This window comes from Dermacentor silvarum, chromosome 7, assembly GCF_013339745.2.
Source record: "Dermacentor silvarum isolate Dsil-2018 chromosome 7, BIME_Dsil_1.4, whole genome shotgun sequence".
In the NCBI taxonomy this organism is placed as follows: Eukaryota; Metazoa; Arthropoda; class Arachnida; order Ixodida; family Ixodidae; genus Dermacentor; species Dermacentor silvarum.
This window is the reverse complement of record NC_051160.1, coordinates 125,704,804-125,730,000: the sequence shown is the minus strand read 5'-3', so window position 1 is coordinate 125,730,000 and position 25,197 is coordinate 125,704,804. Positions and strand designations below refer to the sequence as shown.

Sequence of the window (25,197 nt, the reverse complement as noted above, 5' to 3'; positions counted from 1 at the left end):
GTGGTGATACCTCACAGAAGTTTCTCACGCCGACGGTATAAACTACTATTCAGTCATCCACGCAGTGCTGAAGTACCCCGCAGGTGCCTCGCCTGCGTGCGCTCCTAAAAAAGCAAGTTTACAGAGGAAATTACAAATAATTCTTGCACAAGTGTCTGGTGCAGAACGAAATCTTCGCGCTACGGTACGCGCAAACTTGACCGGCACTTCCACGGCCGCCTGATCTTCTTCGTCGCTTGACGCGGAAGGCTCGTAACCGTAAGCGATAATATTTCTTGCCAAGTTTGAATGTTGCTTGTCTTCAGACGTGTGCTCATCGTTGGTAGAGACACCAGCGTGCTATGCAGGATGCGCCGAGTTTGGCGAAAATCGGGATCTTCACGAGCTCTGGAGACGCCCCAAGATGAAAGAACTAATGGTAACAAGACAAAGTTTGTCCGTCGGCAAGCCTCCAGTTTCATTGGTTTATCTAGATTCTTTCTGGGTTGCTATCATCCCTTGGGCGTTGCCATATGAGCGGTCGACAAACTGGGCTCACATGATCATACGGTCGGCGCATGGTCGTGCCTTCTTCACTTGTTTGTCGTTCCACCGAGTGCACTATTACAGGCACAAGCAAGTTATATAATAAATGCATTTAGTACAATAATATTAGTCACATCAACGTGTGTTATAAGCATTTTAAAGTTTACAAGATGTACACTGAATGTGTATTAGACTAATTTGTAGTTTAATGCGTTTCGCGTAATACCACGAGGGGACGCTAGCCCTCCTCTTTTTTTCTCTGGATTGGATTGGCGCGGCTCGCTACGTGCTTGCGCTAGCATTTCCAAGCAGAGATTGGTGTGCGTTTGGTTTTCGCGCTGGGCTTTCAACAGATCGCTCGTTGATCCTTTCCTTTCGATAGAATTGGTGCGGCTCACAAAGTGCTTGCGCTCCCATTTCCAAACACAGATTGGTGTGCGCCTGGTTTTCACACTGGCCTTTCAACAGATCACTCGTTGCTGGCGCGTAAGGCTGCGAGACGAAGTGAGCGTAAGCCAACGCAGAAGTGGTTTGCCGCGCGCTTACCGTGTAAGCACTCAGGAATGCCGGAAAGCTCTCATACAAAGGTAAAAAAACTACGATTTATTTACTGTTACTTTGTGATGCACCTTCATACTGGCTAGCGCCGAGCGATGGCTTCTAACAACTGCAGGAAAGAGTCGTTATACTGGGTAGCCCGAGCGATCCGTGGCTTGTAACAAACGCAAGAAAGGGTCTTTGCAGCGCACGTGGCCGTTTACTGCCACCACATCCATCCCAGGTGGGACTCAAGCATCGGTGCAGTTACCCTGTACCCACCACTAACGAGGTGGCGCTTCACTTTTTGACAATAACTTTCTTTTTTTTGCGCGTGAACGCCCGTGATGGGGTCCACAACGTTCACGATGTGTTTGTTTGTCTACCAATGCAGATTGAGGCATAACCCCTTAGCATCCACTAAATTTGGGATACAGTTGTATGCTGCCAATTCGTCACTATGAATAATGGTCTCCAGTTGAACATTGGCTGCAATAATGGCGCCTAGCGTCGCCGCCTTTCGTTGGTCGACCTTTAAAAGTCGCAGCACCCGTCTGGTCGCGCAGACCATGCCGAAGACCCATGGGCCACCGTCTTTGACACCGCCGTAATTTTGACGGCTCGGCGGGAAGTTGTCGCCCGTCATTAGGCGGCCTCGATTGTTCTTTAATTCGCCGCGAAGAAGGTACTCGTCAATTTGCGCTATCTTCCCGGGGCCACCGAGTGGAGGTCGCGCCAGCAGCTCGTCCCTTGCACCCTCACGAGGGTAGTTCCTCCGGTCGGCGATGGCGTGCTCCGATAGAGGAAGCAAGTTGCCGGTCATTTCCTTCAACAGCCATATGTGTACGCTTTTGCTCACGCAGTACGTGAGCGAAATCATTTGCCGCCTTGAGAGGTGGTCGTTCGGGCGGCCGAGGCGGTCCGTGTTGGCGAAGTAGTTTCCTTCGCCTCTCTGCGCGCGCAGTTCAGCGGTACCGTGTAACTGCGAAAATTGCTTTCGGCACCTGTTGCGCCGGAAGGCAGCCCGGCGTCCATTCTGAGTCTTCCTATATAATGTGTCCACTTCGCCTTCGCAGGTTGGTTGGTCCAGGGTTGAACCCCAGGTGCTCGCAGGTTACCAAATACTCCGATGACGACACCGGATCTGGCCTGGGGCTGGGGCGCGGTGTACGAACAGTGCTTGAAGCCGGAGAGAGCCGAAGCGATCGCACGAACTTTTCCTCCGCAGCCTATAGTTACACCACTCTCTGCTCGGAAAGCATAATTTACCCGCCACGCTGTCTCCGCAGACGAGGGCCTTCGCCTAACTCGTCACACAGCCAGCGCACTGACGTTTAGGAACGGCAAAAATGACGCTGAAACTCTTAAGTCGGTCATGTAGGTGAACGGTTCCGGACAGTCATATTGACGCTTACTGCCGCTGGATGCGATGACACAGGCTGCTGCTGCCGCTGCCATGTTCATGAGTTCAACTCGAGGGGGCTTCGCGATGTACGAGTTTGGCACGAGTTCCCCCGTCAATCAAAACCATAGGTCACGCCCCGCGCGAGGCATGTAACTGTAGTGCGCGCCCACTGTAGTGTACGGCAGTACCACGAGATGGCAGCACTGCATCCTCGGCTATATAAGCATTCAATAAACGCGGTCGGGGACTTGCCCGCCCGGAGAGCTACCTGCTGTGTCGCTTGCCCGCTCGACATGGTGTCAGAAGTGGGATCGCGTCTCGGCTGATCCCGTACTTGCGGCTTCGACACACGCGCTCTGGCCCCGCCACTCTCTGTCGAGGAAGTCAACTTTCCTTCGCCATGGCTACCGGTACAGGCTCTACCGGAACGCTCGCTGCTTCGTCGGCCGCTGCGTCTCTACATGGCATGGCCCAGCTGCGTCCACCTCCGGCGTTTGACTTTGACAACCCCAGCTCCTGGCCCACATGGCTGCTGCAGTACGATGACTACTCGTTCGCCACTGGACTTTACGCCGCTCCGACGGAGGTCCAGGTGCGCTCTATGCTCTACTGCATGGGCCCACAAGCCAGGGTGGTCCTCGCGTCCACCACGCTGGGAGACGCGGGTCCTGAAGGACGTCGTCGCCGTAAAGAAGGCGTTCAACGACCACTTCGTCCACCCGCCGAATGAGCTGTACGAGTCTGCTCGCTTTCACCGCCGTACGCAGCAGCCGGGTGAGTCGGCCAACGCATTCTACACTGCGCTTCAGACGATGGTCAAGCGTTGCAACTATTCCTCGCCCGACATCAAAGAGCGTCTTGTCCTAGACCGTTTCCTCGTGGGCTTGCTTGACCGCAAGCTCTCGGACCAGCTTTGTCGGAACCCGAGATTGACGTTGCATGAAGCGCTCACGCACGTTCGCCAGCACAAAGACGCCGATAACGAACGCAAGGCTCGTGACTCGACTGATTCATCGACGCTCGCCATCGACGCCGCTCGCGGTCGCACCAACGTCGCTCGCGTTCGCAAGGAAAAGCCAGCGTCAGCGTCTCCTGATAGGACAACGCAGCAGCTGTGCCCATTCTGCGGACGCACATCGCATCCTCGCGCCGACTGTCCGGCTCGCAGAGCGTCCTGCAATTTTTGCCGCAAAAGTGGCCACTTCGAGAACGTGTGCCTTAAGAAGAAACGCGGCAGCAGGAAGCGCACACCGAAGCCTTCTGCCAGCTCCATCGAGCTACATGCAGTTGCGGGAGAGCGTCCGAAAGCGAAGTTCGTCGAAGTACTCCGTCAATGGGTGTCCACTTTCCTTCGAGGTGGACTCTGGCGCCGAAGTTTCTATCGTACCCAGTACGTTCCCTGGCGTCCCCTCGTAGCTTCAAGACCCCAAAAGCGAATTGAAAGGCCCTGGCAACAACGTTCTACCGGTCTTAGGCACTTACGTTGCTACCTTGTCATGGCACGGCAAGCTCACCAAGCAGCTACTCTACGTCCTGGCAACCAAGACGGTCCCGCTGCTGGGCTTCCCGGCAATCCAAGCCTTGGGCGTCTGCACGTTTGTCGACCAAGTCTTGGGGACTCCACAGCCCTCAGGCAACTTGCGGCTCGATCCCAGCCTCTCCTTCCCAGACATCGTCTCATCGCAGCTCGAGCACCTGCGCCAGGCCCAATCCAACGACAGCGAGTGCACTCTGCTGCAGCAATACTGCGCCAACGGCTGGCCCCGGCAGTCCCACTTGCCTCTCCACGTGAAGAGGTACTGGCAGCACCAAGGGGACCTCAGCGTCTGTGAGGGACTGCTTCTGAAGGGGTCCCGCATCGTCGTGCCGTCCGCCCTTCAGCACCGCATGCTCGAGCTCCTTCATGATGGGCATCAAGGCATCAACCGGTGCAAAGCTCTGGCTCGGGAATCAGTCTGGTGGCCGGGCATCAACAACCAGATAGAGACACTGGTGTGAAAATGCCCCACGTGCACCGAAACCAGGGTGCAGCGCTCGGAACCTATGCTGCCGTCAGCCATTCCAACTCGGCCCTGGGAAGAGGTGGGCGTCGATCTGTTTCATTTGAACGGCCAGGACTACGTCCTTCTGGTGGATTACCGGTCACGCTTCCCGGAGGTCATCAGCCTGCGCTCGACGTCAGCACCTGCGGTGATCAACGTCATCAAGAGCGTCTTCGCGCGCCACGGGGTCCCAAGACTGGTGCGCAGCGATAATGGCCCTCAGTTTGCTGCAAAAGAGTTCTCCGCCTTCGCCGATTCCTATGGTTTCCGCCACGTCACTAGCAGCCCCCACTTTACACAGTCCAACGGGGAGGTGGATCGGATGGTGAGGACGGTTAAGGACCTGCTGCGGAAGGCGGATGATCCATACCTTGCGCTCCTGGCATACCGCGATACCCCTGGGGTAAACGGAGTGAGCCCTGCTCAGCTGCTCATGGGCAGACGCCTACAGACTCGGGTACCGAAGGCGTAGCATCAGCTGGAGCCTACCTGGCCGCCGTCGGTCCCATTCACTCGGCGTGATCAAGATAACCGCAGGCGCCAAGCATCTCACTTCAACAGAAGACACGCGGCTCATGAACTGCGGCCTCTTCAGGCAGGCGAGCAGGTCTGGATACGGGACGTCAACTCCCCCGCGATCGTCATGGGGCCAGCACAACGCCCTCGCTCCTACGTGGTGGAGACTCCCACAGGTGTACTCCAGCGCAACCGGATGCACCTAGTACCAACGACCGGAGGCCCTGTGGAAGGGACTACCAGTACGCCTGGAACTCCCGCGGCGGAGCAGACCGCCATGTCCACAACAACGCCTGGAGCTGATCAAGCAGCTCAAGACCAGGAAACCGCATCGCCTCGAGAAAGCACCTCCACTGCAGATGCACCCTGCGGTTCTCCTTCAACGCCACGCTTCTCTAGGTTCGGCAGAAAGATACGCAGGCCGAGAAGGCTCGACCTACGAACGTTTTGTGCCGGACCAAGAGTTCCTCTGTTTTGTGGTTCTTATTTTAACAGAAGGGAGGATGTAGTGTACGGCAGTACCACGAGATGGCAGCACTGCATCCTCGGCTATATAAGCGTTCAATAAACGCGTTCGGGGACTTGCCCGCCCGGAGAGTTACCTGCTGTGTCGCTCGCCCGCTCGACACCCACCACGGTTGGGCCACGCCCAACTTATTTTTCGGCAACAGCGACGTGGCGCGCAACTGAGAGGCATCAACAATGTGCACCGCCGAAATAAAAAAATGCACAACGCACTGTCATCAGTGATGTACTGAGCACCACTATAAAAAAACCGAAAAAAAAAACCGTGGACTTTCGCTGGCTTATGCATATATCTTCTTGAGCTCTGATGGCCCCACAACACGGTTCATTGCCTGCATTGTGGCGACGTAGCGTACAACAAATAATTATCGGCACGTCACTGTAGCTGCTTGCAAGGCGTCGATGCGCCGTGGTGGACGACAATCCTGAGCAGTGCGTAGTGTTTTCCAACGACAACGTATCGCAGCTGCCGTTTCAGATGGCTGCTCTGTTATCGTTGATCTATCATAGCCGCAATGTCGCTTACACGGTCAGCGGTCAGCGCAAACACATCCAGTGCGATGGCATTTCTTCATCACAAGCACGGCACACTAAACAATTGGAACACCTTCCTGCATTTCTTCCACCTTCGGAGGCACCTTCACTGGGCAAGCGGTCACAAGCGATGAATTGTGTCGCAGGGCAGCAGGCTCTTCTTCGCAATGCATCACGGAGATTTCGCGCACGCAGATAAACTGGTGCATTTTCACTGTGCTCGATCACTACGAACCCTAGAATACAGCGCAGCCATTTTGCAGCAACAGCCGTTGCTCCCGTCTGTATGGTTAGTGTCGTTATTAGTTCGTAAAGTGGCGGCCGTAATAACCGCCTCAGTAAAGCACCCGCAGTGAACAGCCATGCCGCAGCGCTGCGTTTCCATTCCCCTAATAGACAGGGAATGAACAGATAATTGCCATGACTGACTTTATCGAACATAGCACTTCAGCGCCCCTGTCGACTTCTCATCGTATGAACTCCCTCGTGCGTGCGACCCTCTAGAATTGTATCCGCTTGTAAGCTTTCGCCTCACTGTCGCCACTCGCGGCAAGAAAGTGCAAAATTTAATAATTCACTTCATGTCCGTTTGTCATTACAAATTTATAGCATTCAAAAAGAACAACCGATACTTTAAGAAATAAAATGGTCGTTATTTTATTTGTTGTATTTCAAAGTATTCGATGGAGGGAAAGTGCAGGTGCAAGAATGCACCGCATGTGCCCTGTTCGCATTCGAAGTATACGATAGAAAGATAATGCCCGAAAGAGGAAGCACGCCCTTGACGCACCCGAGAAAGGCTTGGCAAGCGGCTCACGGCAAGTGTGCAGATAGATAGCGGGACAGTCGCGGTATTGATAAGTTGCGATAATACGTTGATAATACGCGGCCTGGCGCGTTTTCTTGCGCAGTCCTCATAGAGTAACATACGGATTACAAGAGTGGCCACTCCAGCCTAAAAGCGGCCCAGCTACGCAGCTTCATGCCGCCCGCTAGAGGGCAATACAACACTCCCTGTCTCCAAGGGAACGAGCGTACTAGTTATGTACTGTAGTAACTTTTCTAGTGCACTATACGTCTACTTGTCTATGTGGCGGTCGACGTAGACGTTATCAACGGGATCAGCCGGCCGTGAGTGGTGGATGATAAGACTAGTATATCGAATAAAGCGTAACGCATCGCTAAAAAAATATCGGCCATGGTGTGATCAGATGATGTGCGATAACGTCTGCGTGGTCTTTGCTGGGTTCGTCTGCCAGAACCTCTGTCTGCTTGGCTGCTTGCTTGGTAAGAAGGCCTTCATTGGGTTCTTTTTGCCCTTCATTACTTTGCAAATTGCGTATGTATTTGTCACTTCAGCCGTAAGTTGACATTTGTCGCATTGTGCTGTTCGGCGCAGAGATATTTTTTGTGTTCTTCACTTCGCGCATGATGTTCGTGGATGGCTTCACATTATGTAAGAAACAGCAATTTGGAATGCTGCGCAGCACGTTTGCGAGAAAATCGTTTCTTGGCCCGAGAAAGTGAGTCGGCACACACCGGTATACGTAGTCTGAATTCAATGCATGTGTGTGCAATTGTGTGAAAGAATGCAGTTATGCTTAGGATTGTTATTCGCGGCGTGCGCAGATGCTTGAAGCCTTTGTTACGAGCGCAATTAGAGAGAACTTGCGAATTGAGAAGAATGTTTGTAAGCTGTGGTTACGGCGTATTGTGAATAAACACTCCTGCCTCAGTAGCGCATGCATGAGAGCGAAGGTCGCTTTTTCTTTTCTTTTTTCAGCTGCGACAATTGCACGTGACGCTTTTCGCGAAAGGGCGCTGTGAAGTGCGTAGGTGAAAATTTGTGCGAAGGCGGGAGAGAAGACATAACCAATATTTTTTTTTCAGGTGATGTCGTCCTTAGCCAAGTACTACGGGAATTACTGCTATGTTGCGTGCTGCAGTAACAACGGCAGGACAGGGAAAGGGCGTGGTTGGCTGACAACTGCAGTGAGCAGCCTTCATTCCTTGTTGGCAATGAACCCTGAAACTACCACTTAATAGGAAGGGTTAGGCTTCAAAGGACGAGCGTTGTTATTCTCTTCACTGCTAATGCTGTCTTCTGAAGTTTTACTGTTCTGTGAGGTTTTTCATAATATCGCCTGTTTATTCCTTTTGTGAAATTTATTATCAACATATGACACCTGTATTTTCATGTCTTGCACTTTGCAGTGCAACCACTTTTCTGTGCTTGCGTTCATCGAACGTTACGAAAAAAAAGTGTGCATGTGCTTACGGAGAATATGACTTGAAAATAAAATGTTTCGTCTCTTCCAACACTTGTCATGTTTATTTAAAATGTCTGCATAAACACACAGTGGCATCGTGTGCTTGCTGCTCTGGCGGTACACTTACACGAAGCTACTGGAGGCATGCAAGCAACGCGTTCAAGGGGTTGAGACATCAAATTTCTGGCTTGCGCGTTGTTTGTTTCAAACGTTTCTTATTGCTCCAGAAAGCATGATACACGCTGGAAGGTTCATATATTCTCGGTAAATAATTTAATATCGCATTATTTATGTGCACTATTTTAGGTTTCGGTTTCTCGGCGCCGAGTTGGACAGTGACGTCACTGGCTAGGAAGCTTGGTCACGTGGGCCCACAAGGCTGTGACGCACGCACTGCTGCATCGTCTGCTCTCGCACACACGTTTTGTACGAGCGCAGGCAAACAAACCCATGCCGACAGTTGCCATAGCTAGCTGCGGCAGCTCCGATTCCGACAGCGTCTGCGTACGATGCAGTTTATATTGCACTCTAGACTCGAGGCTCTCGAGGCTTGCCCCGTGCTGTGGGTCACCGCTCATTTACGTCACTCTAGTGTGGTATGACGTCACTAAAACGCGTTACTCTTCGAACACAGTGACGTCGATGTTAATCGCGCTAGCGATGGGTGTCGATCGCGAGAACGAGCATTTAGGCACTCTTTGGAAGCGAATTAAAATATATTTTAAACGTTTGCTGTGTCCAACACTTCATGTTGAGTGTCGTTTCATACAGAGGAAGCCTACAGCAGCCCTTTTATATCCTCAAAATTTGGTGTCTCAACCACTTTAAAAGAATCGAAATATAGATAAATGTTTCGTCTCTTCCAACACTTGTCATGTTTATTTAAGATGTCTGCATAAACACACAGTGGCATCGTGTGCTTGCTGCTCAGGCGGTACAGCTTACACGAAGCTACTCGAGGCATGCAAGCAACGCGTTAAAAGAATCGAAATATAGCCTCCGTGATGAGCACTCGCACGGAAGTGATCTTAAAGGGCGTGTAATTTTTCCAATCACCAGAAGATAGCCTTCGGGATTGGTTTTTCTGCGGTCCTAATCTCTGAGTCTGTGTAGATTCCACACACCCGCTAGGTGCGCTGCGAACCAAAATCGACCGCAGTGCCCTATGGAAGTGTCCTCTCTTATCCTTGTATATGTTATACTCTATGCAGTCCTCTGTGCTTGAAGCGGGGAAGCACTGTGCCGCGCAAGGTGCGCTCGTGTTGTCTCATACGCTACTTTATATCGACATTTCTCTTTGCCTGCTGTTATTGCACGTTCCTTGCTATTTCCGTTCACTGACTGCCATCGAGCAAAGTAGGGGAAAACTCGTGCGAACGAGAAACTCGGCGCATCCTGCATAGCACCCCAGAACTCGAATCCATGTTCGGGTTGGCGGCATTGGCGCGCTTCGAATGACCGCGGCCGGCCGGCTGGCTATCCGACGAGGATGTCGTGTCGTCACGCCTTCCAACTCCCGCGGGTCGGGCGGCGAGGCGCGCGCTCACAAAAACGCCAAAAATAAAGCCATCGGCTCAAAAATGAGCTAAGTGACTACTTCGTTTCGGTTTAATCACACACTGAGGATTCATTTTCAGCATTTTAGTAAAATGTTCTGATTTTGTGTCAATATCCCTTTAAAGGGGTATAAGTCATTCATTGTCTTGCGTAACGGACATATTTAATTTTGAAGGAATTTAATTTGGTCGAATCGCAAACGGCAATGGCGGGCGAATGCTGCTAACCACGCCGCTGAGCAAACTAGAGATGTCGAACACAATTAAAAAATTAAACTATGGGATTTTACGTGCCAAAACCACGATCTGGTTATGAGGCACGCCGTAGTGGGGGACTCCAGAAATTTGGTCCACCTGGGGTTCTTTGACGTGCACCTAAATCGAACACAAGCGACAACGGCGGACTGCGGGCATACCGTCAGTGACGTCGTTCTCTCCGTCGCAGCCGAACATGTATGTAACCTCATAATTGAGAAATACTTTAATGAATCCTCTGGATTAACGCAGTGATATACACCGGGGCCGCACGTTTCAGCTTCGCTGGTTAACCATAGTCACGGAGTGGAAGTGCTGACGAATTTTCTTTTTTTTTCAGTCGGCCAGCCTTGCACAGCAGGAACAGCAGATGAGCCCAAGCAGTTGCATGTGAGTTCGATCTTGCGTATCCGCGTACTGCCTTTTGGAATTTCTGTTGCTGTGGACGAATAGTCTGGGATGTTTTCATGAAGATGTGGAAGGTATACTTAAACATGCCTGCTAACGCCCGGCTATTTCTCGTAGATTTAACAAATTTTTACTGGTTCTAAGATTTTGCGAGTGTTGCGTCGGGCTTTATGAAAAATAACTTTTTCGCTCAGAGCATTTATGATATGGGAGAGCTGGAGCGGCACAAAGTTGCAATCAAGCGCTTGCAAAAAAAAAAAAAAGATTTTCATGGTACATGGCGTGCCGGTATTTTGGCAGTGCCATACGCCAATCCCCAAAGAGGTAATCGCTTTGAGCAGGTTTATTCAACATAGTTCTCGGAGCAGCCAACATAGTCCATCACCAAGTTGCTGAAAACATAACTGTGACCTAAAAACAATGTGTTGCTGGTCAGTTCGTGATGTTCCAGATTTGCTGCTGCTTGTGCTCTGTGTGCACAACCAAATCATATGGTTAATAAATTGAGAGTATATATCCCACTAAAGACGTGTGTTCAGTGCAAAGCTTTAAAAAAATGCGTGTGTTATCTCCACCCTCTACAGCCGCCCTTGTCGTGTCTGTGAGAGCTTTACGAACTTGAATGTTGACATTTTGGGTAGCGGTGCTAAAACGCCTAGTTATGTTTCATTCGTAAACTACACTTGACGAGTACCAAAGAATGAGAACATAACCAAAGAAGCGTGGCGCGAGGTCACCTTGAAGAGAGAGTGAGACAGAAAGCCCTTCGTTGAAATGCCGAAAATTCGGCCCGCGTATATCTAGAGGTTATGCTACTTTGCATAGGGATGGGGATCGTAGACCGTGAGACCATAGGAGAAGGAGAGCTGGAAAGCAAGAACACCAAAGGCAAATAAATAGATTATCATGCTATGTGCAGGTCAGACAAAGGCGTATTGTTGATGTAAACAGGCTGCAACTTCAAGGAATATGAAAAAAAATATTTAAAGCTTGACGTTTATTTGAAGAAGAAGGCAAAGTACGTATAATACGCTTCCTTGATCTAGTCATTCTTGGGAAGCATTAGCGGCGAGAAGTAGGAGTGGCGCCCTCTACGAGTGACGTCACTGCCAGGACGGCACTCGCTCGGCTGCTGCGCGCTCTCGTTCCCTTTGTGCATGCTTGGGGTATTGGTGGCTCGAGCCGTACTTATTGAAGGATATGTCGGCTTTTTTTTACTGTCATGCCTGAACGGCAGTTTCTTCTTCACAACCGCGAGTCGTGAAAATTTGCGGCGTGGATATCGCAAGCTATGTATCATTGAAGGGGTCTGTTGGTTTTGCAGTGCGTATATGCGCAGTGTCTGTCCGTAAACTTTGCGTACAAAAATGTCTGCAATTTCAACACACGAAGTTGTGTATGATGCTCCGCAAAACACTTAAGATTCTCTTAGTGCTTAGCTATGAGAGACATTGCACTTTACAGGGAAGAAAAATCTTGCAATGGTAGTAGTATTTGAAGTCAATATTATAAATGCGAAGGAAACTGCACAGTAAATCTTTTATGATGATTCTTAATACTATGGTGAGTTGTTCTAGTCAAATATGGCTACTTTATTAATGCGTAAAAGGAAGACCTAGGCACGCATTTTGCATGAAAACTTTCACCGTTCTTCAAACACGCAATGGGCACCCAGAAAGCGCACTGCTCATGGCTGTTAACACGACGGCGCGTCGCGTATACTATGTATATATACTTCACGAATACCATAACAGTAATCACCTGAAAGAACAGTTTCGTGGTTAAGATCGAGAGCATATCAATTGCACGCGAGAAAATGTTTCATAGTGACCCTCAGTTGCCTTTATCGACATCATGGGACAGCCCTTACGCAACTAAATCTACCGACTGTGGTTATGGCGAGTCATGCATTATTCGCGAAACCCATCTGTTCACTACAACTTCGAACTGAAACCATGAAGCAGTTCTTTAAGCTCCTGTTGCAACGCCTAAGGTATACTCGAGGTTATACAGCGCAGCTTAGGCTGCGCTGAAGAGGAATATTCAAGCGCCTTCTGCCTCACCATGTCTCGATCCTGCGTCGTCCACCTACACAAACTGACAACTATTCGCTTCGTGAGTACATAAAAGAGAACCTCACATACCTTCCTCATAGAGAAGACACCACAAGCCTCAAATGAATTCACTTGCTTTTTGATCTCCACTGGGGAATAATTATATCTTCAATAAGCCTAATAGTGCTAATGAATGAGGCTTCGGCTTCTTTCTAGCTGCAGCCATACGGTCCAAAAGGCATATTTCACTAAAACAGTTGGGCCGAGGGGCCTGTGTCAGTTCGCCAAACAGATTTGTGATGTCTGTTCCTCAAGAAACAAGCAGCAGTAAATTGCACAAGTGAGTTGAACGTGTAGCACGGAACAGGGAATAAATATTGGTACATTCCTTTGCATATTCTGCAAATAGCTGTAATAGCTTTACTCCAAATTACCGCCACTTGAAATTAACCGGTGGGGAATGGCCTAATTTTGAGAAGCAGTTAAAGGAACAAGTGGTGCTGGTTGAATCTAAGCTGCACTGTCAGGTCCTCGTGTTATTGCCGAGCGTTTCTGTGAAGAAATGACAAATTAGATATAATACCATGAGGTACTCGTCATGAGCAAACAGATTTAAATGGGTTAAAGTCAAGGTAAATGTAGCAGTCATATGTAGCAGACATAGTGAAATGCTCTTTGCACCAGTGCAGATATGGTATCCTAACTGGATTCTTATGTGCTATGTTTATGCGTATATGCTTTTGTTAGTCACGTGCTATTTCTGCTTTCTTTATTAGTCCATCAATTTGCAAAGTCTAGATCCGTGCATGAAAAACACACAATGGGCTGGTCTGAGCTTCTTCATCTGGCACTGCAGCGTTGCCCAAATTTGAGAAATACATTGTCGTCTAAGAAATAAGCTCTGAATAAGTTTTCGCGAATGATGACGTCGTAAAAATGTATTTGAGATGACCGTCATAAGTATACAAGCACAAGGAACGACAGCGAACAAATGGAAACACTGCAGAAAGCGCCCGGACAACGCCCGAACGGTAGCAGACGACAGGCGCGAGTCCGTGCCCTGACGTAACGCGAGCGGCGCTCGCAGCGCCCCTATAGGTCGTTCTCGGGGCTAATAGCAGAATTCATTCGAGTGAAATAGCACGTTCTCTCGTCGCTGTACCTTGGACATTTCAACAAAACGTATTGTTAAGACCTGCGATGACAACCGTGAATACGCTACTGAGAAGCGAGAGCGGAGGCGGGGGCGCCTAACAAGAGACCTTCGATTACAAGTTGACAACCGCGAAGACGCTACCGAGAAGCAAGCGAGAGCCAAGGGCGGCCATTAACGACACCGTCCGAGCAAATAATTGTGATTACCACGGTGCCACATGTCACCGACCCGATAGTGGCCACTGCACACTCTCCACGGCACTGCACGTGACTGACTCATGCCATTTTACTGTGTTCTTTACTTCTCTCTTTCCACTTTCCTTTCCCCACTCTAGTCCTTTACTACTGTAAATAAACCAGTCTCCAAACGTATCTCAAAGAGTGAACTTCTTCCTTCGTGGCTCCTGCGCGCACGGTCAACGCCGTCCACCTCAGCTAACGCGCAGCAAAAGTTAGCCAAGTCGTTCAAAGGCTACAGTGATTAGATTCAGTCCATCGGCGCGAGTATTCATCACATTTTGGTGCCGAAAACCCGGGATTACTTCGCCTGCTGACATCGAAAGCGCCATGGAACGACTCCAGAAGAAGCAGGCCGCCCTGCGACAAGCAATCGACAAGATCATCGCAGCGGCCAGCGAACCACTGCAATCGCCAACCATCCAAGTCGGTGAGATTGAGGAATCACCTCGACCTTCTTCTTGAACAGGCAGAGGAGTTAAAATCCGCAAACGAGAGAATCGAAAAGAAGATTTATCTGTAAGAATTAGATGCAGAATTAGAAGCTTGCGCTGCATACACGGAGAAAGATATGCTCCCTCAAAACAAAGCTCATGAGAGCTCTCAGAAGTCATACAGCGAACGAGAGCAGGTCAACAACTCCGTCAGTGACAGGGCAACACTTCAGAGCAGGAAGCACACCACATAAGTTCCGTCCCAGCCGCGGTATTGCAGCCACCATCATCAACAACCAAATTACCGAAGTTGGAAATCGCGAAATTCAGCGGTGATCTGCGCTCGTGGCATAAATTCTGGAACCAATTCGAATCAACTATTCACAAGAACAGCACCCTGCCTGCAATAGCGAAGTTCCAATACTTAACGAGCTACCTAACCGGAAAAGCCGCCGCTGCTATAGAAGGGTTGTCGATCAGCGATCGAAATTACGACATCGCGGTGAAGACCCTCATCGAGAGATTTGGGAAAGAGGACGTCATAATTGAGGACCGCATGTCGCGTTTGCTTGACGTCCGCCCAGTGCACAATGTGCGTGACATCGAAAAGCTGAGGGCCCTCTACGATGAAATCCGCTCCGGAGTCCGAAGTCTAGAGGCGCTGGGAGTGTCGTCGAGCTCATACGGCACGCTGCTTCTCACAGTTCTTCGTTAAAGCATCCCTAGTGAACTTTGCTTGGCGTACTTCCAACGGAAGGCCGCCTCACCTGAAACGCCCGAAGACGAGCTTCTCGGTTTCCTGGATTTCATGAGAGGGGAAGTCGAGAGCAGAGAGAGAGCCCAGAGTGCATTAGGCCATGTGCAGGACGGCGCTATCAAACAGAAAGCACCGAGCAAAGGGGACGTTCGTCTTCATAACCCATCAGCGTCTGTTCTCACCGCAACCAGCGTAGAGGCGCAATGCGGATTTTGTGATGCAGAAGGACATCAACCAGCGAACTGTGTCGCCCCCGTAAGCATAGAAAAGAAGAAGGAGGTGATGTCAAGGGAGCGGCGCTGTTACAAGTGTGCCAAAAAGAAGCACCGGGCAGCTGAGTGCAGAACTGCAAGGTGGCTGAAGTGCGCCAAATGCTCTGGACGTCACGCAACAGGCGTCTGCGAACTGAATCAAATACTGACGCGACCTCCCTCATTCGAAGATGCTGCACCAGCAGAGACAACAGTGCAATCATCGCTTCAGGTGGGACCAACACGAGGAGCGACCCGTGTGCTTCTACAGACGGCGCGAGCGTATGTGGAAGGCCAGCACAAGAGTGCGCTGGTGAGAATGCTGCTCGACGGTGGTAGCCAGAGAACATTTATACGACAGGAAGTTTCCCGGCGCCTCAACCTTCGCGTCACAGGAGAGGAGAAGCTCGCTATTTATGCCTTTGGAAGCGAGAAGACGTCTGAGCAAAGAAGGTGTCATCGCGTGGAATGCTGGCTACGGAACTGGCGCAACAACGCCAGAATCCGCATCGAAGCACTAGCGGTTCCCGCGATCTGCGGAGATCTCCTGCAACCACCTGACGACTGCACGGCTCACATCGCTCATGAACAAGGCCTCCAGCTTGCTGACACCTTACCTGACGGTTACCATCCTGGTGTGGAAGTTGAGCTGCTTATCGGGGCAGATCACTATTGGGACATAACAACAGGAAATGTCAAGCGCCTCTGTAAGAATCTCGTGGCCATGGAGACTGAGTTTGGATGGACATTGCAGGGTACGGAGCCTGCATCGTCCGTCGCAACCTACGTGATGCGGGTAGGCGTGGCCTCAGAACCCGGCGAAATTTCTCAATTGAGGTCATTCTGGGAGCTGGAGCACCCTGGTATCGTCGACGATGCACAGCTGACCGCCAGAGACGACAACGTTCTTCGGGCCTTTGCAGAAAGCATCGTACACAAGAACGGTAGATACGAAGTAACTCCCCCACGGAGAGAGAACGCGGCAGACTTGACGGCCAACAAGAGCACACCAGAGCCACTTATGAACCTGGAAGACCACAACTCACTGACGAGAGTGCTCCGTGTAACAGCGTGGGTCAGGCGGTTCATTCAAAACTGTCGAAGCCAGTCGAAGCTGACGGGAGAGTTGACGGCTAAGAGGTAGCCGATGCAGAAAAGATTTGGCAAATAGCCTGTCAATTAGACACGTTCGGAAACGACGTTCGCGCGCTACGTACCACCAGGCTGCTCGACCGGGGATCATCAGTGATAGCTTTGAACCCATTCTTGGACGCTGACGGTATAATGAGAGTTGGCGGGCGGCTTCAGTACAGCACAGAAGAAGAAAATGCTAAGCATCCCGTAATACTGTCACCGTCTCAACCGTTCACACGCTTATTTATTTCTTGGGAGCATAGACGCCTACTGCACGCAGGAGTACGGGGCACGTTATCTCAACTTCGGGAACGCTGTTGGATTATTCGAGGAAGACAGGCAATCAAATCGGTCATTCGACGCTGTCTTCCGTGTAAGAAGCAGAGTTGCCGAGAAGCAGAAGAGCCCACTGCCCTGCTTCCTCCCTACCGAGTCACCCAGGCTGATCCATCAGAAACAACGGGTATCGACTTTGCGGGGCCCATATTCTACAACGATATTGGGTCCGAACACAAAGCTTATATCGCTTTGTTCACTTGTGCGGCGACACGAGCCGCCCCCTCGAGCTCAATGAATTGCCAGCCTGTGTGGACAATGGCGGCCAGGAATGAGCCGGTGCTCATTGCGGGGGAGGATGTTAAGACCTGCGATGACAACCGCGAATACGCTACCGAGAAGCGAGAGCGGAGGCGGGAGCGCCTAACAAGACCTTCGATTACAAGTTGACAACCGCGAAGACGCTACCGAGAAGCAAGCGCGAGCCAAGGGGGGCCACCATTAACGACACCGTTAACGACACCGTCCGAGCAAATAATTGTGATTACCACGGTGCCACGTGTCACCGACCCGATAGTGGCCACTGCACCCTCTCCACGGCATTACACGTGCCTGACTCGCGCACTTTTACTGTGTTTCTTTACTTCTCTTTTCACTTTCCTTTCCCCACTCTAGTCATTTACTACTGCAAATAAACCAGTCTCGAAACGGATCCCAAAGAGTGAATTTCTTCCTTCGTGGCTCCTGCGTGCACGGCCGACGCCGTCCAGCTAAGTTAACGCGCAGAAAAAGTTATGAGTCGTTCAAAGGCTACAGTGATTAGATTCAGTCCATCGGCGCGAGTATTCATCACACGTATTCCATGGTTTCAAAGCACTAGTTATCATAGTTGGCTTTGGTGGTCAGATCAAGGCGGCATAAGTAACTATTGGGGAATGCGGGGTTCAGCCGGAGTTTGTGATAATTGTTTCAACACGACGGGGAAGCTGATGTGAAAGTGTTGATTCTAAGACTGGGTTAATTATAATGTAGATAGTGATGTTGAGAGGGCAACAGCCACCTTGATGTTTTCGCATTAGCTTCCTGTGTTGTCATGAATAGTCGTGAATTTAGACTCCTTATATTTGGCAGCATTGAATCTATAATCGGTAAAAGTGATTACTTTGTATGATGAGGAATGCAAGACATAACTTAGTATGGGAAACCATCGTACGCAATAACGGCGCAGAACAAGCGAAAGTACTTTGAAATAAGTACATATCGACGCGGCAGCGCAGCGATTTCGGTTGGAAGGAAATTCGAAGTGTGGTATCGGTGCGATCAAAAGCGTGTGAGCGACTCAAAAGAAAGGTACCCGAAATATCATTGCTAATGCGCCACAACGTTGTCTGCTAAGCGTTCAGCGCCAGGTGGGGCACTGGCCTCTATCGCAGATCCACTGAGAAAACTGGGACGTAAGTCAAGTGTGGTTATATGTCTCAAGGACCTCACATGCGGGGCGAAGCGAATAGCAGTGGTTAGTAAGTTTGTTGGTTTCTGTCTGCATCAGGCATAGTTTTTTCTGTAGGTGGGGTCACCGTAGTATCGAAGATATCAAAGCCGAAGATATCACCAAACTACCGTCAAGTTGGTTTTTCGCTGTGCTACTTGTTGCGATTTACTTTCTGGTTCTGCGAATGTGGTTTTCTGGCCATGCAGGGTAACCTTTACTACGCAGAGTAAGCAAGAATGGTGTAAGACTCGTCTGGTGAAAATTCCTGTCCTGCCATGTGCGCTTGACTGCAGTGCTCTTGATGAACGTAGTTGAAATGACAATTGTTGCATGTCTTCCTCCCATTGTTACACTGTCATTTTGCTTGCAGCTGGTCGGAAGGGATCATGTGAGTCGAAGACGTATGGATTCCATGTCCAAAAATGAGCATAACAGGCAGGAGACGTGGTGGTGGCCTCGCTTTATATGACTTGCGTCACTTGAAGAACCTTGAAATTTACGTGGGCATTTGTATCCCGACTTTCATAGCGCTTGACTTGTGCTTTACTCCGCTGTTCGGTAGGAATGCTTGTGTTTCTTTGCACACAAGTGATGGCTTTTTGTGACTAATGTTTAACTCCCAATGGGAAATTATATTCCCGCATTACGCATTAGTTTATATTGAATACCTTGCTTCTGTCACAATTAGATCCGTTTGTCACGAAGCTGTGTGGCTTCGAGTATAGATTACTTAAATAGATAAAAACAGATAATAGAAGTCATCGGAAATGACGAAGCCGCTTGCAAAATTGCACAGCAAACAAACTATATTTAAAGCACACAGTGCAAGCAAACGGAAAACACACACAAGGGGAAAAAAAGGCTGAACTTCATGCAAGCGTTCAAGGTACATGAAGAGCGTTCACAAGTGAAGTGGGCACCATGTACAGTCAGGGCGAGGAGCGCTCGAAGAGCAGATCGGAGCACGCCCTGAGGGTAGAGCTCGGCACAACGTCGATGCTTGAGTAAGTCGGAAGCGGCCGGACGTCCTGTCGACGCTCACTGGCCGGAGCCTCGGCTGAGGTATTGGAGACGCCGGACAGGCCTGCGCTGGACGTTTTCACGGCGTTCACCAGCCGCAGGCTTCGGGAGGGACTAGATGAGGCGCCTGCGTCTTGGTATGAATAGCGACCACAGGCTGAAGTGGCCGCTATCCCCGCGCCCCGGGTGCCATCTTCCATCTCCCGCCGCGCCTTCCATGATCGCCGGATTCTCTCCGAATGTTATTTGCTTCTTTTTCTTCCATTCCTCGTGTAAGCTGCTCATTGGCTCAGCTTCTCCTATAGCCTCGTGCTGCAGCTGCGCATCTTCTTCGTCTTCGACGAATCTTGTTGGGAGCGCTCGTGCCGCCACCATTCAGTGTCGTCATCATCTTCTTCGTCGAGTCATCATGACACTATTTCGCGAATAAGTAGATAACTGCAACAGGCAGACTTCGGTGTGTCCGGGGAAGCCTCTCGGTATTGTCTGCCGCGACTGCACTGTGTTTCATAACACATTTGTGGCGGCACTGTTGCTGGTGCCTCCGAATTCCTTTAACATGGCGAATAGTTTTGAATAATATCCTTCGTGTCGTTGACGAGATTAGGCCACGCAAGGACAATTCTCTCATTGACCTTCATCGCTACAATGCTTGTATGCCTTGGCTGAGCGAGCTTCCAGACACTAGTCGGGTAGCGCTCCGGTTCACACTCAGGAACCCTGTGGTAGTCATTTTGCTAGATGAAAATCATGACACTATCCGCACATAATGCTGCGATCCGCAGTTTTCAAGTTACACAGGAATTCATCAAGCTACTTCATTTTAACACTGCTTAAACTGTTGTCTCTTTGTGTTAGCTCACCGACGTTTTCTGTGGAAAAGTTAAGTTGAGCCGGCCACTGTAACACCAAAGTATGGGTCGTCGTTTTCTTGTAGTGGTGACCTGCTAGAAGCTTTGCGTTGCGGTAACGATTGCGCCTGTAAATATAATCATTGCGGGCCGACAGCTTTCGAGAGAAAGAGAATAAAAATTTTTATTCAGGGATTATTCAGGCGTTTTCTTCGGGGCGGTCTCCGCTTTGTAGGAAACCACGAGCTTTCGCTGCATCGAAGACATCATCTCGCCATTCAAGGCTACAATGCCTGCATTACCCTACTTTGTCGTGCGCATGATGCTAAGCAGAGGCATACGCTCACTTTTCACATGCCTTCTGGTCGTCTATGGGAAATAGTACTGCCTCTTCTTGTTGCTATTATCGATTGATGCTTGTTGCGCGAGACGGGGAACATACAACACAAATAAATGGAACATGAAAGCTTGAGTGCAAACTTACAAATCATCAAACCGTGTTAAGCGAGACCGGCAGATAGCTTGAGGCTGTGGGTAACGCCTTGAAGGCGTCACTTAGCGTATCCATCTGAAGCGTTGTACAATTTATCATTTGGTTTGCTGTTCATGTGGTTTAGCCCTGCATCCACGGCTGACTATATCTCACCGCAGGCACAGGGCCCGTGCCTTGAAAATACGAGGAGGGGCATCCTTGTGCACGTCAATCTGAGCTGGAATTTCCTGCCGCTTCTAACGACTGCCGAGGACATTTACGGCTATATAAAAAGCCCATACCCATAGCAACTTCAGCTCCTTATCATGCAGACACATATATAGTGTTTTAAACCAACTGCCCATTCGAAGCCCTCTAATAAATGCGATGGTATAAGGCGTAGCCTATCCATTTGTGAAGTTTAGACTATGCCTGCTAGACTCATTTGCTTGCCGGAGAAAGCATAAATGTTGAAGCTCGCTTTATGGTAGTGGTAGAAGCTCTGTAAGCTATATCTACTTTTGGATATGCTGGTTTATTGAGTGAATACGCTAAGCTGGAATGACCGTCTCATTGTGTAAGTAATAGATCACTGCGTAAAGGCGCCGTGTGATTCAGACAGGTATTCTGATGCGGACGTCACTTATATGATTTTTCAATGCATACTTAACAGCACCATGAATGTGAGCCATTAAGGCTTACATTTTAGTTAGCCGAGAAAGGGCGGATGATTATTTGCAATTTATTGCGCACGCGGCTTCGCGAGATTATATTGAGTTTAATCACCAGTGCTTTTGCGTTGGCATACTTGTAAATGCAAGTATTCGCAGTGCGCCCGAACTTCTCGAAGCTGTAACCAATGTTTTCGTTTTTGCACTCACCACACACTGGCATCTTGAAAGCTGTCTTACAGGCAACAGCGCAAATTCCGGGCAGTGTAGTCCTGACGGTGGGTATTCGCTTTCTTTTCCAGTCTCGTTGAAATTATCTTACTATGTTCCCCGTTAGAAAAATAGGCGGGCTTAACGAAGACTTGTAGTGGGGCTGTCGCCATTATGCCAAAACCGTTCACGTCGCAAGGTTGAGTTTTGGTTCCGAAATGGTGACAGGACCCTCGCCCATACGTCCCCCACTTAGCCTAAGGTGAGGGCTGCAGTGGGTTCTTGATGGCTGTCTTGCGCTTTCACGCAGCTCTAACAGCGTGCGTTATCAAGAATTTTGGGAGAACAGAAGCGTTAAAGTGTGTTTTCTTCGTCACTCCCTTTTGCGCCCAGGTCAACATTGAATCATTTCTGGACACCGGGGAGCTCTCCGACTTCGAATTCGTGGTGAAATTCGGGCATCAGCCTCAGGTCATCGTGAAGCGGTTCCGTGTGCATAAGCAGTTCCTGGCCATGCGAAACGAAGTGTTCCGCGCTATGTTCTTCGGAGACATTGCAGAGAAAAACCAAGTGGCCATCACCGACATACATCCCGATGGTTTTGAGATCTTGCTCAGGTGAGCGTTTTTGCAGTGAAACAGTTGCAGGTATCAGCCCGTCTTGTAAGCCACACATGTAGCAAATATGTGGCGTGGACGATTCTATGTTGCCCACTTTAGAATGCGTGGCTTTTGCTGAGCAGACTGGGACTGTCAACGCAGCACTGACTTCAGGTGCGCGTTGCGGGTTGTAGCTCCCAACTCTTTCCCTGAAGATTGTCTTTCCGGGTTTACCATGTATGAAACACGCGTATGCGGCATGTGTGGGGTGTCCCAGCTAACTTTAACCGAGCTATTAAAAAAACTGTACAGTATAGGCCTATAAGACCTACGTATTGTGGTTATAGGTACACTTCCGCCGCCAAGGTAACTTCTGCGTACAGAATGTCCGGCTATATATGGAAGTATAATTACATAAGTTTACGATTTTATTTAATGCGCTGCTTGATTTCAGATAGGAAAAGTCTTTATTGCGTCCTGAAACAATACATTCAGTCGTTTTTGGGGCGATATGTCTGGCATAGTTATTTTGCCGTGCTTTAACTGTAGCGCTCGAAATACGAAACGTGATTGTGCACTCGCGCGCCCCGACACCAGCGGTCACAGCAGCGATTTTAAAGTACCAACTCCGCGTGTTGCCTGAATCAGCAACTGCCTGGTGATTGTGATAGGCTGCGCTCTTCATGCGCCGGAACACACAAGACACGGCTAAGCGGTAGCCAACACCATCAGATTGCCGCTTCCAGACCGAACGCGATGCTGGCATCTAAGCAAAGCAAAGCTTTCGTGCTATGTATAGTTTTTTTGCAAATTCAACCTTATCTGGAACGCAAGAATCGTGAATTGAAAGGCAATACGTTTTCCTCTCTTTTTTTTATTCTTAGGAAAAGTTGCCTCTTGGAATGCACAAGTTGCGTCGCCTATACACGTTATGTCCTTTTTACAGCCCGTGTAAGTTAGGTATTTAAACGAGTAGTATGCACTGCACACATAGTTTTCAGCGAGGAAATTCTAGAAGGTGCAAGTTCGAAGTGACGGACGCAGCGGAGAGGGTGATACAAGGGCGCAGAACTTCTCCAGATGTTTGTAAGGCTTTCACCTTGTCTTTCCTCAAAGAAACGAGTGGTGGGGCTGGCAGTATGCTCAAGATGGAGCGGTGGGCGTATTAGTGTGAGACATACAGGTTTACGGCATCCAACCCACGAACAAAGACGCGGTCGACTCGATTGCGCTGCCACTGCTAGATGGGTTAGCAAAGTGGTTTGGGGATCTGTTGAGAGCTGATGTGAACTCGATGGCGTAGGGGCTGTCCATGAAGTCTAGGTCCATGCGTTTTGGGGTTTGCGAAGGTTGACGTTGAAGCTCCTTCTAACCATAAAAGACATCTTGTTTGTGGCGTTGTCGTAGCCCGGTTTACGCGCTTGGGGGGAAAGTCAACGAAACGTGACGCCCAGCTTCGCATCACCCCAACACCCCTTTTGTCGCCCATACCTACGAGCTCCTCCAACATATGAAAACCGCGTACTTCTTCCCACCACAGGACGCCATCCTTTCTTTATATCTTAGTTTATTTGTCTTTTTCTTGAGGGGGCTTCTGCTGAGACCTACCTGTAAGCCCTACTCGGGAAGGCAAAACTCTGTAACAGAAAAGGCAGAATAGCTGACAAAATATTTATTTGCTTTAACGCACTACAATCGCGTCGATCACCCTTACGCTGGTTCTTTCTTACCACGCAGGTTTCTGTATTCTGGTAAATTGAAGATGAAGAGCGTCGACGACGCCTTACGCGCCAGGTTCGCCGCAAAGAAGTACCTTGTGCAGCAGCTCGAGGAAGAATGCAGTGCCTACATTAAGAAGAAACTCAGTGCAGAACAGCTGTGCTCGTTCATAGACTACTACATGCAGAACAGCTATCCCGACATGGATGGCGCCGTGACAGAGATTTTGAATTCAACCAAAGCTCCGGCCGTACTAGCCTCCAAAGAATTCAACGTGGCTCTCGAGGAAACCGTCCGGTACATCGTGGATAAAATCAGGAAGGTTTCCGAACTCAGCGTGGCCTGTGCCGTCTTCGGCTGGGCTCAAGAACAGTGTTTGCGGAGCCTGAAGACGGACAAACCGCGAGACCTTAAGACGCTTGTGCGTTCCTTCTTTCCCAAGCTGCGATTCTTGACCATGACGATGGAACAGTTTCTCAACGGCCCGGGCTCCTGGGGCGTCCTGGACGACACTGAGATAGTCGCGCTGCTGCGATGTATCGTGAGTCGCGGATGGGGCCCGCTGCCTGCAGGGTTCTCTGACATCATCATCGATCGCTTCAATTTGTGACCGAAGCTTCAGTGACGAATCGCGAACTGTTTCTGGAAGCCATCTAGTTTCTGGGAGCAGTAAGCGCATCTACAGATTTGTTACTTTGAGGAAACTGACAGAATTACGCATTACACTTAGAAGCTCATCAACTTCTCGTTGGTGGGGAGTCGTCTGCCAAAATATGCGGCAAACGTTCGTAATCTTACTAAGCAAGACATATAGTCACCTTCTCAAGCAAAGAGGTCAAGTTTCATAGTAACGCTTGTGGTGTGCAACAGTTTACGGCATATTCAAGCTCGATAGCAATAATCCTGTTCTCGTGGTGCATGTCACCTTTCTGTGCCAATAAAATTGTTGTTACATCTCTTCCTCTGTGACAACTCTGTAACGCGTAAATGGGTAGCTTCCGAGATTGCCTGGAATACTACTCGAGAAGTTTTGCCTGCTGGGGACACCGGATACTTCAGTCTAGAGGCAACGGATGTGAGTGACACGTTCACGCAGTGTTTTCTTACTATTGCCGAAACATTCGCGTTACAAGTCGCATACGTGCAAAACATATATTTTCTGGAGGATGTGCATATGTGGCTGTTCGTGAGGAAAACAAGAGGTGGACATGAAACATGTTATGCTACATAAGGTGTGCAGCTTTGCTGGATGAGCATGACAGAGAGGGTCCCGAAAACTTGAACAGTGGAAT

At 49.7% G+C, this 25,197-nt stretch overlaps 1 protein-coding gene across 1 annotated transcript; it reads left to right on the top strand.

Annotated features, from left to right (window-relative positions):
• Window positions 1-4,510: 4,510 nt before the first annotated feature.
• LOC119459727 (BTB/POZ domain-containing protein 6) lies at window positions 4,511-24,803 on the top strand. The gene is made up of 5 exons (XM_037721363.2): window positions 4,511-4,834; window positions 5,105-5,267; window positions 10,506-10,555; window positions 21,981-22,204; window positions 23,924-24,803. Exons 1-5 carry the CDS (start codon window positions 4,511-4,513, stop codon window positions 24,513-24,515), a joined length of 1,353 nt encoding a protein of 450 aa, XP_037577291.2. The 3' UTR covers window positions 24,516-24,803.
• Window positions 24,804-25,197: the final 394 nt, after the last annotated feature.